General features: G+C 33.3%; 1 protein-coding gene across 1 annotated transcript in view; it reads left to right on the top strand.

The window, feature by feature from the left end:
* The first annotated feature begins 617 nt into the window (after window positions 1-617).
* LOC143225511 (eye-specific diacylglycerol kinase-like) overlaps window positions 618-20,276 on the top strand; it is a 258,722-nt gene continuing 239,063 nt past the window's right edge. Inside the window, exon 1 of the mRNA XM_076455094.1 lies at window positions 618-828. Within this exon, the coding sequence (XP_076311209.1) occupies window positions 641-828 (188 nt within the window). The 5' untranslated portion in view covers window positions 618-640. The remainder of the gene's footprint in view (window positions 829-20,276) is intronic.

Genomic DNA, 20,276 nt, shown 5'->3' on the forward strand with positions numbered 1-20,276 from the left:
CAGTAAAACAAAAATATATGAGGTTGGGTGTTCAAAGTGTATTGTGAAAACTAGAAACCTTGGTTTGGAACTGAAATGCATACAAATCTTGCCTTATATTGACTTTAGTAAAATAGATTAGATTTACAAATGTTGAAACTTTGAGTTATTATTTTTATTTTGTTTACGAATAATCTGGCTTTAGGTGTCGCTGCAGTGAATGTGTCGACCAAAGCTAAATGAGTTACATTTCACATAACGTTAATCTTAACGTTGAAAGGACATTGACACAACTATGAGCTTTACTAATTGCTAACCAGTAGTTACTATGTTCTATAGCTTGATACCTCTCTGATGTTTAAATAATTATTACAACCTTATGTAGAGGACGACATTTCGAAAGTCTTCCACCTTTCGTCTTCAGGTCAATGGAAAGGCGGAAGACTTTCGAAACGTCGTCCTCTACACTTGTGTCTCTATAACAGGCAGTTGCCGTCCATTCTACAAAGTTTCATCATGAATACTCTGCCTAAACAATCTATCAAAGAATTATTATAACCTTATTTCTAAATATTGTCTTACAATCCGATGAAAGAATATTATTGTAACGCTTTTTTTTCCCATATTTACAGGTGTGTCATAAAGATTACTGCATGCGTGGATGTACGTTGCTATGGCGACTGGCCCAAGTGGCTCCGCCTTAGTACCGCCTACGATCATTGTGGAGGAGGAGTCGGAGGAGCAAACTGTTGAATATGTGCCAACAGATGGACTTTTAACACCACCGGATATATTAGATGGCGTTGAATCGTCGCAACTTTCACTGTCTCGTCATAGACCTTCGTACAGGTTTGTGTTCATAAAATACATAATATTCAGTAGTTATCCAGCGTCAAGAAGTGTAAGTAATTTTATATTATCTTTCTATTTCCTGTACTATCTAATAAATAAATAAGGTGCTAGGTAATTAAAGTTTTACTTTTAATGTCATTCCAATAGTATTTCCAACGACTGTTGTGTACTTAACGTCTATTTTTATGAGTTATACAATCTGCACAAAAGCCTTCAATTTACGCTCTCGAAATATAACATTCGATAACTTAATAATTTTATTATTACTCGACAAAAAAAAACAACAAAAACTATACACTGCAAATAAAATGGCTTTAAACAAGAATAGATAATCATTTCACATTCTCACCGGTTTAAGTGATATATATATATACACACACACATATACTGCTGGCCAAAATCTTAAGGACAATGAACATGAAGAAAAAATATACATTTTGCGTTGTTAGACTCAACCACTTCTTTGAGTAGAGCTTCGAAAAATGAAAATAATAAAAGGGAAAATAAAAGTAAAAAAAACACTTTAGAATTTAATAAGGAAAATGTGAACACTTTAAAGTTAACCTAAGTACTAGCTGGTTAAAATTTTAAGACCATATTGAAACGAAACGTTAATCGGTAAACACGTAACGAAATTTAGTCATTTGTGTTCAAGCATTAGCGTTGTCAACATCTCCCACTGACATCTCCTGTGTTACATTGGTTAAAAACATGGCAAAAGCTAAAAAGTTGACAGAGTTTGAACGTTGTAGAATTGTCGAGCTGCAAAAGCAAAGTATCTTCCAACGTGCCATCGCTGGTGAGATTGGGCGTCGTAAAACTGCTGTTGCAAATTTCTTAAAAGGTCTTAAGGGACACGGAACGAGAATTTCAAGTGATCGGCCTAAGAAAATTTCGCCGGCATTGAGCAGGAGGATTCGACGGGTTGTTTGGCAAGACACCAGCCGATCGTCGAACCAGATTAAGGCCCTTACGGACGCTGAATGCATCTCAAGAACAATAAGACAGCATCTACGAGGGAAAGGCTTTAAAAACCGTAAACGTCTTCAAAGGCTACGCCTTCTCCCACACCACGAAACAGCTCGGTTAAACTTTGCTGAGAAGCACCAAACATGGGACGTAGAAAAGTGGACGAAGGTTTTGTTGTCTGATGAGAAAAAATTTAACCTGGATGGTCAAGATGGCTTCCAACATTACTGGCACTATAAAGATATTCCACCGGAAACATTTTCTACACGACATAGTGAAGGAGGTTTCATCATGATCTGGGGTGCTTTCTCCTTCCATGAAACAATGGAGCTTCAGGTTATACAAGGTCGTCAAACAGCAGCTGGCTACATTGGCATATTGGAGAGAGCATCCTTATTGACTGAAGGCCCTCGCTTGTGTGGAAATGACTGGATCTTTCAGCAGGACAATGCTGCAATCCACAATTCCCGGACAAAGGACTTTTCATGGCGAATAAGGTGATACTTTTGGACTATCCAACATGTTCGTCCGAATTGAATCCCATTGAAAATGTTTGAGGGTGGATGGCAAGGGAAGTCTATAGAAATGGAAGTCAATTCCAAACAGTTCATGATCTTCGTGAAGGCATCTTCACCACTTGGAATAACATTCCAGCTAGCTTTCTGCAAATGCTTATATCGACCACGCCAAAGAAAATGTTTGAAGTTATTCGCAATGACGGCTGTGCAACTCACTACTGAGACCTCTTGTTGGGCATTTCCTACCCTGTTGAGGACTCCTTTTTGGTATGGTCTTAAAATTTTGACTAGCTAGTATTTTGGCTAATTTCATACTGTTCACAATTTTCCTATTAAACGCTAATTTTTTTTAATTTTTATTTTCCCTCTTCTTATTTTCATCTTTCGAAGCACTACTCAAATAAGTGCTTGAGTCTACCAACGCAAAATGCATATTTTTTCTTTATATTCATTGGCCTTAAGATTTTGGGCAGCAGTGTATATCGTTTGTTTATGAGGAGACCAATATACAAGGGCTCGTTTTAAAAGCAAAAAATCAGCCTCGATTTTTTTGTGGTATAGAATACTTACTTTTTGGGACTAGATTTTCGTAAGCTTGTTCTATTACACATTATTTAAGAAAGTATTTGACATTTAGATTTAGACTCTGAAAACAATCACCTGCAAAATAGTAGAAAATGTGATAACTGTGTATGCCGGTTGTTAAATGTTTTGTCTAAATTTCTACCGCTTACAAAGTGAGTATGTGACCGTATTAGTAAATACAATAATAGTTAATAGTTAATTAATAGTAAGGATCGACAAGGTTTCCAAATAATATATGTGCCGAAAACCACCCCTATTAAATCCCTAAAAAAAAGCCATATAAGGTGTAGATTACGATATATTATTCGTATATATATACTAATAATACGATAAAAATATCGCTAACATTACCATTATACCAATGCAAGAATTTCTAAAACATCATTTTTTTTTTCTACTACTAAGTTTGAAAACGATTTTCAATCTGCACTTTCGTCGAAATATTTAGACTGTTGCACTCAGCTGCACGTTGCGTTTTAAAATCTACCCAGTTGGTATTACTTTGCTGATTTATGCCAATCTTATTGCAGCATTTGTTTTGTTTTGGATATTTCTTGTAGCACTTCTATGAATAACTAGCAAGCTCTACTTCCTGTTAAATTTATTTTTTTCCTATTTATAAATAGTTTTACGAAAAGCCATAGATGGCGACACAAACATCCACTTACTTTGCACTCCTCTCGGATTTAAGTTGTTTTACAGTTTTAATTTTAAACGAAATCAAAATGACATTATGTATCTACAACAAACAAACCAAAATGCGATTTATTGAAGGAAATATTAAACAATAACAAATTAAAGTCCAGGTGCATTTCACAACTTTATTTACTATTTTTATCCTGATAATGTATTGCTTTATTTAATGAAGATTAAAGTCTAAAATATTGTTAACATTGAGAATACCTGACTGCACTCTAGGTTTTTATAAGTTATAAATTAATAACAGCATACTTACATAACTATACTCACTATTCTTTTTAATTTCACTTTAAATAGATAAATTGCTGTAATCAGAAGTTCGCATTAAAAAAACGTAAAAATACACACTACGATTCTTTAAAACACGATATAACTATAGACAAAAACGAAGTACAATCATTATTAGTTAATAATATAAATGGAACCCAAAACTAAATTTTATAAAAACAATTGTCGAGTGACAAGTCATATGGTGTAATATACAAACCATGTTTCATGTTACAGATTTTGCAATCCAGAAATAATCAGAGAACGTTTGTTAATTAAACATGACATGTGGTCATTTCTTACGCTAACGATGGTCGTACAATGATGTAGAACGCTTAAAACGAGTGATACAATAAGCTGCTTGAGAAACAATGTCCACTTCTCTGTTAGTTCTGCTTTTATTTAGTCAGCTCTGTTTATAGGCGAATCACTTGCAAACAAATGTCGTCTCAGAACGTCTCCCATAGATCTAATTCGATTGAATCAGTTGAGTGTATTGGTCAGTCCATTCGTCCAATAACCACTTCTTCCAAGAAGTTGTTATCTGTTTAATTGTGTGTTGAGCGAGAATAATAACCGTCAGTTGGAAAAATATTTTGGCCAACTGCACCTCCATATTACAACAATAATGACTGCAACACTACGTGTTTAAGTCGCAGAGCGTTCATGAACTCATGTCGTAGAGCATAAAAGGTCAGTGTGGCCACCAATAGTTATTGCTGTCCAGATCAGTATGCTACCATTACCATACTTGTCTTTCATGTGTAGCATCGGAGTTTTATTTAGTGTAGGAATCTGTTCAAGTGTGTACACAGCTTCTATACGACATCAGTGTGATGCATGATTTGACTGTAAATAAAACATCCAATCCTACGTCGTTTGATTAATCCATGTGTTTTTAACACCTAAGAAAATGAGGTTTTCCGTAACCATGAGCTAAAATAATACACATCATTGGTAATCTGTCATGGATGTCAACCATAAAAAACTTGTCTCTCACCGTTTATTGCTGACTTCTCATATTTGCAGTTGCTGCTCTGAACTGTTAATTCATGAGGGAAAATAAGGTTCTTCTGTTGGTTGAGCCAATGTTGTGAAATAGCGGTTGCCTTGGAGGCCAATCAACAATGGCCAACTGAATTAATGGTCTCAAAGCGAGTAAACATTTTAATAACTATACACTGATAGGCTTGCAGTCACTCTGCAAGTAGTTGTTATACTTGACAAATCCTAGGTGACTAATTACTCTCACACATCTGAATGCTTTCGTTGAGGTCATCGATTGCTTCACTATTAATCTATATCTGTTAAAAACATATTATGTTCATCTGACTTCTCTATATCACTGAAATGTGCTCATTGTTTCAAACAATCAGTCACCTGCCATTTGTTAACGGGTTAATATATCGGTTTACATTATTCCCTTTATTACATATACATAACGCAAGCTTAATACTAAAATTATCACAAGGGTAATATCAAAAATATATGAATATTTTTTCATCCACTTTAATATGTTATTCTTTGTAGCTGATTTTAAAAACTGAAATGTTTGACAATCGAAAGCTGTGACATTGTTAAAAGACTGGAACAAAATAAAGCTTGTATATGATTTTTTCTTTCTTTCTTTTTTGTTTCCATTTGACATTCGGGATATTTCATCTTCTGACACAACAAAACAAAGCACAATCTTATGAAAAAGTGAATAAACTTTTGTCTGGTAAAATAAATAGCGCAATTCATTGATACACGGAAAAGAAGAAAATTTCAGTACTGTAATGCAAATATTAGTGAACTTTAATTTTTTCTAGATAAAATGCCAAATGGGGTGGAAAGCTGAATGCTAGAAATACAAATATGTACCCACAGATGGCGATGAGCTCAATGTTGAAGGGGTTTTGGATTTACCATAAAATTAATCAAGCGACTTAATTTGAAAGAGTTCTTACACGTTCAGAAGGCAACAAGAAGGTAATTTAGTAGCTGAAAATTAATTAACTTATTTTATTATGAGTCATTTAACATCAGGGGTCACTTGTTCAAATCGTTTATCTTGTTTACGCACAAAAAGTAAACAAATCGAACATTTATTCTTTTCAACTACAAAACTAGACTTCCTTCTTCAGGGACCCTTTCAGCCTTGGAGGCATTATAATATGACGGTTAATCCCACTATTCGTTGGTAAAAGAGTAGCCCAAGAGTTTTCGATGGATGGTTATTGCTGGCTGCCTTCCCTCTGGTCTTACACTGCTAAATTAGGGACGACTAGCGAAGATATCCCTCCTGTAGCTTTACGCGAAACTAAAAACAAAACAAACGAAAACCTTCTCCAGTGTCACCGAAAGTGTTCTGATTGAAAAGCTAATAAAACCAAAATCAGAGTAACAAATATTTGTATTTCTTGCTTTTCAAGTTCGTGTGTCGTATTGTGTTGTAGCCTTCAGAGTGCATAATTCTTGTAATGATTTCTCAGCGTGAGTACCTTTTACTGCAGTCACGACAGTACAAATTGCAATTTTAAAATGATTATTATTTGATTCTAGTGTTTAATGACTCACTGACAAACAACCCACTACTGTATAATGGTGAGATTTGTTAAAAGAGATGATGCTCCCCAATGGCTCAGCGGAAAACCAAATTATGAAAGCTTATAATCCCAAAAACCGGTTTTGATACCGAAGGTGGGTAAATAACAGATAGTTTATTGTGTAGCTTTGCATTTAATAACAAACAGACCTCCCTAATATTTTGTTTAATTGTATTTCAACTCAAATGACTGCATGTTGATTATTTTCAAACATCTTTTTGTAGTTGAAAACAAGGACTACATAAAATTCAAATATAAAGTTTTAACAGCAGTTAACTTCAAATCTATATTTTCAGATTCTCAAAGGTAAAATTACTAAAGGAGCTTTAAACATATATCTTTTATATTAAATTTACCTCAGATATGGTATGAATGAACCATTGAATCTCTGTAATATTTCTGTTGTAAAGATTAAGGATTGGACAAAATAGGATATAAAAAGACATGATTATTTAATAAAATATGTTAAAACGTATTAACGTGATATTTGCCTAAGTATAGCTCAGTTTTTATCGCGTAGACAGTGGATCTACGGTGAGATATGGTGCTTTGTGAAACGTATCGTCTGAAATGGATATAGCAAAAATAGCCTAGTTAAAATACTGTTATAGACATTTTTATCTCTAAACCATAAAGGATCAAATAAAAAACGTAATGTTTCAAAATATATTAAGCACAATAAAAATAATTGATAATTGACAAAATTACGTAATATTTCATATGTCTGGAATGAAATATATGATGTATTATTTTTTTATTAAATCGATATCAATTGTGTTTTTCATATAATAATTATATTTCTTACAATTTTGCACAGAGTATATAATTGGAGGTATAAAAAAGTATCAGATAATATTTTTAACGTTTAGATATATAACTGATATTATGGTACACTGAAATCTTCTAGAAGTGGACCAATGGTCTTAAAGATCATGTGAAAATAAGGCAAGCTTTGAAATATGTGCGGCCTAGCTAGTTTTTAAACAATTCCTACAACTATAACACGTTTTAAATTACATCTAATATATATAAAATATAATACATTTTCTTAACGCTGTATTTCAACAATTACTTTTTTATGGTATGTTGCTTCATAACAAAGGCATGGGTTTTTTAGCTATTATGGGATACCATACGGTGTTTTTCAAAAACATTATTATAAAAAGTAGATTTGTATTCTTTAAACAATAATAATGTTATACTGGTTTTTAATCATTCTAAGATGTTACAAAATGGATTTCTAAATTATTGTAACATGTTAAACAGTAGTTTTTAACTATTGTGAGGTATTATAATTTTTTTAAAAATTACAATGTGATATACAGATTTTTTTAAAACTTTTATAGAATGTTATAGTGTTTTCTTTAAAGAATTATGGGATGTGGCATAGTTTTTTAAAGTATGACCTGACATTCATGTATATTTTTAACTATTATGGGCAGTGTAAAGTAGTTTTTTATTCTAATTTGACCTTCTGTTGTTGTTAATCTATGTACTAAAATAATAAAATTGTAAAATCAAATTTTTAGAAAGCAAAACTGAAAAGAACTGTCTGCGCTTATTAAATAGTTTGGTTTTCTTTTTAAATTCAATATTATAACAGCGAAATAATATATATCATAATTAGCTGAGGTTAAAAATTGAATTTTTTGTTCCTGAGAAACTTTATACACTTAAGTCTGGGCTGTGTAATTTCACACTACGTCACGGTGTCTTAATGTGACCACGCCTAGCCAATTGGTTAGGGCGCTCGACTAGTAATGTGAAGTTAGTGATTTCAAATCTTTGTTACACCGAATATGTTCGCCTATTTAGTCGGGGCAACGATACAATGTGACGGTCAATCCCACTATCCGTTGGTAAAAGAGTAGCCCAAGAGTTGGCGGTGAGTGATGATGACTACCTTCCCTCTAGTCTTGCACTGCTAAATTAGGGACGGCTAGCATAGATAGCCCTCGTGCAGCTTTCCGCAAAATGCACAAACAAACAAACGGCTTTACATTAGGCCTATTTATAAAATCATAGTACTTTAGGTTTGCTTATGACATCGTGATGTGTTAATTAATATTTTTAAAGTCGTTTGTTGAAGGTTTTTTAGACTTATTTGATCTCAAGTTGTAGGTGAAAGCAAAGAAAAACTGCCAAGTAATCAAGTAGTGTTATTAGTAAGGAAAATGGCGTTGTATTTTTTTTAAGCAAAGGGTACTGCATCGCTGGCAAACATGTTTGAGAATGGTTGCAATTAATGCATCCAGTATAATAATACCCTCAGCTTTGCTAAGAATCCACATTTTTTTTCGCCCGCTGAATGCACCAATTAGATAAAAACTAAGCATTGTTGTCAATATTACACTGTATTCAATCTCCTTTGCTTAAAAACAAAGACGGTTCAGTTTTTTCTTATTTAAATAACACATGGAATGGCCAAAGACGGGTGTAAAAGAACCCACTAGACACTCATATTACATATACGCTATGATTCAATGTAATGAGTGGACATCGAATTTTTATTTACTTATCACTAGTTTTAGGAAAAGTACCATTAACTTCTTCCAAGGGGCATCTGCTAGTTTTATACAGGATGTTTATAAAGTAAGTATCTATTTCGATAAGTTAATGATTTTTATTTAAAAATATGAATGTGCAAGAATGTGTGATGGTTGTAACACTGTGTATTAAAGGAAAGAAATACCAAGAAATCAAAGAGAAATTTGAAAGAAAATTTCACAAACTTGGTCCTACAGACAAAGCAATACGTAACTTGCATAATCAATTTAAAAGAACAGGATCTGTTTATGGTGATCCAAGATCTGGACGCCCAAGTATCTCTGAACATGTTGTGAATGCAGTAAGAAATGTTTTGGGTAAGGAGCCAGGTGCGTCTATTCGCAATGAATCACGTAGGCTCGGAATACCCAGCTCAACTGTTCACAGGATGCTGAGATCGCATTTGAAGAAGAAAAGTTATCATCTTCAGGTGTTGTATGACTTATATGGCGAGGATTATCCACAGGAATTACAATGTGTGTTGTTCTCGTCAAACGCATTCAGACAGAAACCTTAAGGAACCACACTCTCTTCAGTGATTAAGCAACTATTCACCCGTGTATAAAAGGTTAATCGTCATAATTGTCTGATATAGGTTAATGAAAAGCCAGTTTATTTCTCCTATCAGTGGGAGAGAGATACTCCTAAGGTTAATGTCTGGTTGAATATGACCCTTATTTTTTGAAGAAGCTACAGTTATGAGCGTTATTTATCTGGACATGCTTTAGCACTTCCTAGATCTAGAGCTTTATTCAGATGCCATTTTGAATAAATTTGTCTTTCAACAAGTAGGGACGTTGTTATTATACAACAAGTGTTCGGGAGTACATGAATGAACGATTTCAAAATCAGTGGATCCGACGTGGAGGCAACAGGTCTTCTGTGAATTGATCTCCAGATCTCAGAACTTTAGATATTTTTGCATGGGTTTTATCAAAACAAATGCCTATCAAATGAAGGTTAGAGATCTCCAGTACCTACGTAGACATATTGTAACAGCTGTTAACAAAACAACCCCTGAAATACTCCTAAATGCGTTCCTCAATGTTGCTGACAGATTCCAGCTCTGTAGAGACACTGATGGTGCTCATGTAGAACTAATTCCATAAGTATTCATTGAATGTATGCATTCTATTGTATCGAGTTTGAATTCTACCCATCTTCGATGTTTTCACTGAAATAGATAATTACTTTATAAGCACCCTGTATATATAACGCATATTTGCTTTTTTGTAAAATATTCCAAAATCATGTTGGTCAAGTTTCTATAATTAAACAAATAACTGAATAGGTCATAAAGAGTCCTGTACTTCCGTATTTCTTTAAGGCTTGCTATTATTCCCAAGAGTTCATTCGTTTTCCTATCTTTTAATTCAAAATAAAAAACCGAAAAAAATCATATTAATGCTGAAATATGCTGCATACACACACATATACATATTACATCTTCTATGCTATGAAGTGAGTAGAATAACATAAACAACATTTCTAGTTTAACTCCTACAAAACGAAATGAAGAAGTTATTTTTAGTACAGAAACTGTAATTTGATAAACTTTCTTATGAAGTGATATTACTTTTCGGCTGACATAACCTGACGGTTAGAGTGCTCGATTTTAACAGGTATTCGAAATCTCTTGGTTTTGTTTTATTTCTCAGTCAAGAAAATAACTGAGCTAAAAACTAATTTATAAATATTTTTATTTTTTCTTTCCATCTTTAAATTCACCTTTTCCAATTCGTTTTTTAAATGCAAGAAGCTTGTTTATAAATTTCATGATACACAAGCTATCGAATAACGTCCTATTAAACAAAGGTTTACTTAGAAATACACATGGCTCTACACATACATGTATAAAGGTTACTTTAAGATTTGGTTGCGCTAAACGATTGTATCACTAAATGATAAAGAAAAACTGTATCAATGTATTAAATAAAATGATTATACGAAATGCTATAAATACCTTACATCTGCTTTGGATAAGTTCATGAAGAAAATGTGATATTTAGGTTTAACTATAGTTCTATTCACTTTTAAAAACACGTATTATTGTATTTGAAAAAATACTAAAGTTATATTAGCAGATTTCAAACGTTTGATGATCATTTTACTTCTCTTTGGCAAATAAAGGATAGAGACAAATGTTCAAATTAAAATATGAGAATAAGAAACCACATTTATTAATTAACCCTAGTTTCTGCACTCAGTTTGACTGTCTTCTAATGGTAAACCCACAATTGTGTATATGCGGACTTGCAGTGCTAGAAACCGGTAAAAAATATAAATGCCAAACATTTTAACGATGTTTTTAGTTGGCCCGGCATGGCAAGGTAACCATTCGTTATCTTGAGGCTCGTGGGTTTGGATCCCCGTCACACCAAACATGCTCGCTGTTTCAGCCGTGGAGATGTTATAATGTGATAGTCAATCTTACTATTCATATGCAAAAACGGCTCGTTTGGGTTGAGAAAATATTTTACATAGGCTAACGCAGATAGCCCTCGTGTAGCTTTGCGCGAAATTCAAAAAATAAACACGTTTTGAGTTAACCAACAAGTCATTGTATATATGTTTATCTATATATGTAAGAAAGTTGGAAGTAGTTTTGGGTATACATAACTATGCATTGCGCATTTGTTACGTTTATTAATTGTTTTAGAAACATATGCCAAACTTTGTTATCGTTGTTTTGAATGAAGCACAAAGCTACACAATGAGTTAATGTGCTCTGCTCACCACGGATATCGAAACCCGGTTTTTAGCGTTGTGAGTCCGCAGACATACCTCTGAGCCACTGCCAAACCAAACAACTTCTAGAAGGTTATGTTCTAATTTTGCTTCCGAGTGACACAGCGATATATTTGCGAACTTATTCTGCTAAAAACTGGGTTTCGATATCTGTGATGCACCGCACAGATATCCCTTTGTACAACCTTGTGCTTAATATAAACAACAACAACAATGTTCTAGTTTTATTTTCGTGTTTCCTAATACTCAACATAAGAATCCACGCTAAGCAAGTGTTCAAATTAGGAAAATAATCAAAAGTATACATCAAGAGTTTGAAGTGTGCCTATTATAGGCACTTGAATATTCCATGCTTATGTTTTCTAGAACAAAACAATACCACATTATCTGATTTTAAACAATAAACATTTGTTTTGATGTAGTTAGCGAGGAGATGTAATTCAATGCGGTGCCAGAACCTCGCTATTTTTGGAATTGTTAGAAATAAATAATAATAAAAAGTTTATATATAATGGAACATATTTGGATCTACTTCAGTCGATTACGTGCGATGTTTAAACTTCGTCGTGAACTGGAACTGGAGTCAACCACTCACAAGTAATTTCTCAGAGAGTTTCATTGGGTGTCTCAGCCACGAACACACCAGAAATAGAACGCCGAGTAACTAAACATTTTAAACGCAATCACTCAATTTATGGAACTTAAGTACGTTTAAGAGGTTGTTTATGTCCCCAAGAAAAAGCATGCCAAAAATAAACGGCAGAGTGTGACCTATGAAATATATATATAAAAGTACTGTCAGTTATCTGTGCGTGTAACTAATTCGCAGGGTGTGGATGGATCTTCAACAAAACTGATGTGGAGATTCATTAGGTCCATGCTGGGTATAATACAAATTTTCAGTTTTACAGTTTCTATAGACGTTTTTGTAGGATTTTTTGAACCAGCATTTCATCCCATGTTGATGGATCTTCACCAAATTTGGCATGAAGGTTTGTTGGTTCCATGTGGAAATACACGTGGTTTCATATTTTGTGCTATGCAATTTTTTATACGCGTTTTTTTTTACAATAACATACAATGGAATCCATTTTTCTGTTCTAAGATACCTTTTATTAATCATGAATTTACATAACTTCCGTCTATGGAAGGTGCATTCCAGCTAGATACATATATTATATAATAGTTAGATATAATTCACTATAGAGAGCTGAAAATATTAAAATAGTCAATATTTTATGCCTGATTATTTCCATTAAAAATGTAGTATATTGTACTTTTTACCTCATATCTTGCACTAACCGTAACAGTTGTAACTAAAATTGCTTATTTAACACCAAAGATTGAGATTACAAACTATTGACTATCTGCTTTCTCTATAACCTAACAGTTCGAAATTATCAATGCTTACATATAAATAACATTAGTTTAGTTTTATACTAAACTTTTAAAATAAGCAAACAAATAATACACAAACAACTCACGTTTGTTCGACTATTTTCGATGTTGTGGCAAAGAAAGAAAAGTTAATATTCAAGAATTTCTATGAAACATTTTTTTCTCTAATAAAAAACTTGAGACAGTTTATCACAATCAAGAATTGTTTCTTTATTGTCACAGTAATAATGTTTGTGCGTTTTATTTTTTCTGGATTTTTTTATAAAGATAGAAGCTTACTCTTGTTTACTGCAATAATAAGGTGTTGCATTTAACAGCTGTTCTTTTTTGCTTAATTCCTAAGCTTTCAAGTAAATATTAGTCCTTTCTACATAATTTTTGATAGAAAAAAAAAGAATCGAAAATGATATAGATATTTTGCGTAACCGAGGAAAAATATCTCCCGCAAGCAATGCCACAGATACTTAGAATCTTCTAGTGGTTCCGCTTGTGTGCTTTAAGGCGGCAAATTCGCAGTTTGTTTCTTGAATGCTATCATCAGTCAATTTTCCACCTTCTCCAATAAGGTAAAGATCACAGACCACCCATTCATATGCCGTAGGCACGAATGTGTTTTGTTGTTTTGGTTTTTTTTTGTCAAACGTGTAACATTTAGCAACCAATAAGCCAATGAAAGCGATTGTATAGCACCTGGAAACTATAACGTCATTTTGTTTTATTTGCTGTTTCGTGAAAGGTCGCACTATGCAATCACGTACATCCTGGTAATTTTTTTATTGGTATTAAAAATATCTATGTGACAAAAAACATATAGGTTTTAGAAAGAGAACAACAGAAAGACTTGTATGTTCTCGGACATTCGAACTTATAGATTTTGACAGTTAAATGGAGAAATAAATTGTCGGGCTCGGAGTCATGGTTGTGCTTACCTGTTTGAGCACTGGAGTTTTTTAAATAGCGTATGGTTCTCAAACGATCCTATCGAAAGCAACAGATTTTAAAGAAAAGCTTTTAACATGTTATTATTCTCAAATGACTTTTTTTGTCTAGTTTTACATTGAATTAAATTATGGTGATACATGTCGAACGGCTCGATTAATCTCATGGCAATGTTTAGGTAGAAGTGCCAGTGTATCTCCACCTCATAATCTTTATGTCGCAGCCGCCCCTGTTACGAAGTACATCTCCGCTGTTATCTTCTTTAAAATTACGCACATCCAAGATTGCTACCTGCTGGGTGTTGTCCACAGAAATAGATGATATCTCAGGAAAGTTGTTTCAATAACATGTTTATATACCTTGTGGTGTAAATCCTTTTCTAGAGCGACTGCTTACGCTTTCTTTATAAATGTTTTCATTGCAGTGTGTCACTACAGTTACATGAATATAACCATATGTTTACGTGTATGTATACACCCATGTAGGTTTGACGAATTGTGATCAATGAACAGTAATTAGGTTTGAAACATCTGAACAATGTGGCTCAGAGGTGAAACACCGGACTATGGATCTGTACCCTCTTTCTTGTTTGTGTTGCGTTGTGGTAAAAAAACAACAACAAAAAATGTCGCATTTTGGAGCCTTTGATGTGTCATAAAAATAACAGTCAAATTCCAGTATTCGGTCACACAAAAACATCCCAAGATTTGGCGATTGATGCTGTTGACTAGCTCTTTTTCCTTTCGTCTCTCAGTTCAAAATTAGAGACAGATAACACAGATAGCCTAGTTTAGGGAGAATATTCAGAAAACAAGCAACATTTATTAGGCTTAATAATCGCGAGTTAAACAAATCCTGAAAAAAATTGGTAAACAAAATCTGTAACTTATTTGTCAGGAACGTGGACGTCTGAAAAACATTAAAAGTCACATCAAGGAATAAAGAAAGTTTTAATTGCTTGTTGTTGGTTTTTTGAGAGGCTATTTCTCTAGTAAACTCTGAAAGGGAAACTAAATTTGATATTAAACTATGACTTGAACATCAAATACCAAAATACCAAATTTACAGACATATAATTTGAAATCCCTACTGTATAGGTTACACGTTTCTAAATTTCGTTTCCCGATGGTTATTTTATTTTCAGGAGATATTTTGATAGATACTAAAACTGTTCAGCTGAACTGGAGGATGAAATACAGAAGTTTTTCTTAAATACTTTCTATATATATCCAGTATGAGAATCATAAAATTATCATTTTTCTATTTCTCTTAAAATTTCTACATAATGTGAAGGTTTAAAACGGAATGTGAATTACGAGAGTCAAAAATTAGGTCTGAAATGTTGTTTTTAGCCTATCAATTTTAAATTCGTAAAAAACTTTTTATAAATATGTGAATAAAAAGTATGCTTTCTAACATGATTATACCAACATGTTAGTCCTATGAAACTACAGTTTATAAAACACATTTATTTTATAATATATAAAAGCATGTTCCAAGGTATGAAGCCACCGTTAAGAATTTTGTCAAGGAACAAACAACAAAACCTGCGATATTTCCTTTAATGGAACGCGCTGGAAATGCACAATTGTGAAACTGTATAGCAGAAGAGATTGTAATTATATCTATATAAAAAAGAATTACAGAGATATGGAGCGTATTAGAAAGAAAACAAGAAGAAGAAATTTAAAATTATACAAACAAATACCAAATTACTGAGTTTACAAACAACTATAGAAAATCCAAAACTACGAGCTCGCTAGTAATAAAGGTAAAACATAAAGTCTATTTACTTCAGTTTTGTGTTGTATGGTAAGAAGAGACTCTAAATGTTCTGTCCAAGAAACTACCAGCTTTAACAACGTAATATTAAAATTTACTAGAAAATATGAAGTCGATATACCATGCCTTGAAGCACAGTACTCTATAAGTGCATTTCTCTCAGTATCAACTTATTAGCTTTCTGAGATGTATTCACAGATCTATTGGTGGCATTGTGAACCGATTTCTGTAATATAAATTCATCACGTTATTACATTCAAACTGATAGAGATCTGGTAATTAGGGCGCTCGGAGGTAAAATGTTATGGTCAAGAGTTAGCGGTTGGTGATGTTGACTAGTTACCTTCGTTGTGTTAAAGTATGGTTGGTTAACGCAGATAGCATTCATGTAGCATTGCGCGAAATTCCATACAAGCCAAACCAAAGAGATAGATTGCATACTTTAACAAGGCACTGTCCTTACATATCATAAAAACTAAAAAATCAAAAACAAAATTTAACCTAAGACACGTGTGTGAACTAATATGTGTATAATACTTACTTGAATATGACATTAAGTTTATTATTAGACGTTATGTGTCAAGGTAATATTGTACTTGCTTAAAATTAAGTTGGTTATAAACTTTGGTTTTGTCAAATATTATATCAATACCTACTAATAATTGAACAAACATAGAGTAACTTTCCTTCCAAATTATATTTTAGAGAGTACTTTCCTTTGTTCCCGTAAATCTATCTATAAGCACGTCTGTTTACATTTATATACAACTGTGCAAAGTATGTTTAAAAAAATCTTATCAAATCTCTATCTGTCGAAAAGCAATAACTCCTATTATTTGTGATAATTTCAAATATTTTAAGTTACAAAAGCATCAACTGTGTGTATTTCCAGAAATGAATTTGGAAGCAATTTACTGCAATAAGGTGGTGACGGAACTGCCAATACTCATCTCTGTATGTATCATTTAACCTTTAAATATATAAAATTTGGTCAATTTCTACACAAAAATGTATAGCGAAGTAGCATGGTTGTCCAGAGAAAAACAAATTCAGTTGCTAGTAGCAGTAATTTTTCTATCAACTGCATATATGAGCCATGTTTGTTAAAGTTTGGGTAAATGTCGCTTTCAGGCTTTTTATGATTTTGTAACCATCTTACTGAGAAACTTATATGCAAAAACGGCTCGTTTGGGCTGAGAAAACACTTTACATAGAAGAGCGAACAACGTTTCGACCTTCTTCGGTCATCGTCAGGTTCACAAAGAAAGAGGTAACTGACCGGAAGCTGACCACATGTTTGAAAGGGGTTGTGTAACTGTGTGTCGAAATGTAGAGGGCGGTATTAGACACCAAAACGACAAACCGTTGACTAACCTCATAATTAACAGATCCGACCGTCAATTAAACACAGACGAGATACATCTACTTAACAAAGGACTCAACTTCGCTATAGCACCTAGGTACATTCCAACCATAGAAATCAAAACATGTTTAGAAGACCTAGCCAGGAGACTTGTGATACTTTCTACAGAGAACAAAAACAAGGAAACAACCAAAAACAACCAACAGAAAGAAGACAACTTAGATAATTTTATTGACATCCAACAGCCAAACTTCCCAGGTAAAATTACAAATTTATATTTTCCAGAAACACCTAAAAACAACATCTTAAACGATTTTTTCAAAGAATTTTCTCACAAAACCATCAACATAATTTCACAAAACAGAAAACTGAAAAACAACCTTACAAAAAGAGACATTAATTGCATAAAAAACCTAAAACAAGACAAAAACATAAAAATTCTAAAAGCAGATAAAGGTAACGCTATAGTCATAATGAACACGAATGAATACATCCAAAAAATGAATAACATCCTATCAGACACGAACAAATTTAAACCAATACACACAAATCCAACAAAGACACACGAAACGCAACTGAACAAATTACTACTACAAATGAAAAAAGCCAACACAATTTCACAAACACTTTATTCCTACCTACGTAAAACCGACTCACGCACACCGCAAATATACGGCATCCCCAAACCTCATAAACCAGATTGTCCATTACGACCAATAATGTCCACATATGAATCGTTTAATTACAACCTTGGTAAATACATAGCATGGGCATTCTCCAAATATGTAACATCAGCCAGCTCATTTATCAAAGACTCTTTTAATTTCAAGTCTAATCTAAATCAACTTTATCATAAAGCCTTAATGGCCAGTTTCGATGTTATATCCCTCTTTACAGAAGTTCCAACCACTGAAGCCTGCAAGATAGCCTTAGAACTCTATATCCGAGACCCTAACCCAACTATAGAAATTCCCAGTAACCAGTTAGCAACCCTCATAGAATTCACCACGATAAAGACAAACTTCATGTTCAACGACCAAAACTATATACAAACAAACGGCCTAAGCATGGGCAACCCAGTATCACCAGTTCTAGCCAATATTTTTATGACACAAGTTGAAACACAAGCAATTAACACAGCATTACAACCACCACTATACTGGTATAGATATGTAGATGACACGGTAGCGGGATTCAAATCTACAGAACACATACTTAATTTTTCAATCACATTAACTCTATACATCCCAACATCAACTTCACATGTGAACAGGAAGAAAACAATCAAATATCATTTCTTAACCTCAAAATTACAAGAACTGATACACAATTTCAAACAGAAATCCACCGAAAAATCACCCATACTGGACTATACATTCCTTGGGACTCAGCACATGAAACAAAACAAAAACTCAACATACTAAGAAACCAAATAAACACAGCCATAAAACTATGCTCACCAGATAAAATTAACGATGAATTAGACAAAATAAAACAATACTTCACCAACATCAATAAGTTTCCTCCACAAACCGTAGAAAACATTATACGCACACACCTAGACAGAAAGCAAAATCAACCAACTAAAGTAAATACAGCTCACGAATCAAAAAACCACGAAACCATATACTGCTGTATACCATATATTCCCGACATCAGCAAACAAATAACCAACATTTGGCAAAATTAGTCACAAAATATGACATTCCAATTAATACCAAATTTATTCAAAAACCCGGCACAAAACTGAGGTCTATACTATGTAAAAACTACACTGACAAACACCACACCAACATTATTTATAAAATACAATGTGATAACTGCCACGACTTCTATATTGAGAAACAAGTAGAAAAATGGAAACCAGATTCAAAGAACATAAAAGTCACCTTCACACGTTTTCGAACACTGCAAGTCAAATAAACACAACATAACCATAGAAAACACTCAAATACTAAATAAAGAAACAAACATAAACAAACGTAAAATTAAAGAAGCCTTACTTATACAACAACTTAAACCCAAAATAAACCAATATAAAGGAACGCCTTTATACCTATATTAATATAATAAATAAAATTATATATTCAAACATCTAATACCGCCCTCTACATTTCGACACACAGTTACACAACCCCTTTCAAACATGTGGTCAGCTTACGGTCAGTTACCTCTTTCTTTGTGAACCTGACGATGACCGAAGAAGGTCGAAACGTTGTTCGCTCTTCTATGTAAAGTGTTTTCTCAGCCCAAACGAGCCGTTTTTGCATATAAATTTCTCAACAAGTGGGTTTCTCGTCATCACTGATTATTACTGAGAAACTGTTTTTATTTAAAATCTGTTTTCCAGAAGCACATATAGAAGAAAATGATCGAATAATATGATGGTTTTCTCAAAACATTTTTAGACTCAATAAACACAATGGTTGTCTGTCCTCTGTCGCGGAGAATCGAACCCCAGATTTTAGCGTTGTAAGTTACTAAACTTACCGCTGATTCACTGGGGAACAGTTGTAAAAAATATCGCGTTTGCTGCCAGCTACAGTATCGTGCCAATAAACATTTCTCGTGAAAGATAAAGGTTTAAAGTACAGTAACTCACTGAAAAAAATTATTTGTTTTACTAATAAAACTACTCAACGTCGTGAATACTGCTCGAGGTTGGAAATAATAAAATTGCTGTTTTGATCCTTCATCAAGTAACACAGACAAATAAACCGCCAAGGGTAATATGTTTAAGCTGTTTATACTGTATTCTCGTTAATCAAAAGGCCTTTAGAAATAACGTGAGACTGAGTTCACTAATCATACACAATACTATTTATGCACTTATTAGGTGTAATCATTTACACAAACACTTTTTTCTTAAAATACACACAAGCGGTTATGCTCCAAGATTTTACTCATTTTTAAATAGTATCTTAATTTACAAGCTTTCGGTTGTTATACCGTAACCGTCGTCAGGCAAAAACTAGTAACCAGCCGACTACTACGGTACGGTGGCGGAAATCTTGCAAAAACAGCATAAAAAAGTGGAGTTGA

This window comes from Tachypleus tridentatus, chromosome 9 (genome assembly GCF_004210375.1).
Source record: "Tachypleus tridentatus isolate NWPU-2018 chromosome 9, ASM421037v1, whole genome shotgun sequence".
In the NCBI taxonomy this organism is placed as follows: Eukaryota; Metazoa; Arthropoda; class Merostomata; order Xiphosura; family Limulidae; genus Tachypleus; species Tachypleus tridentatus.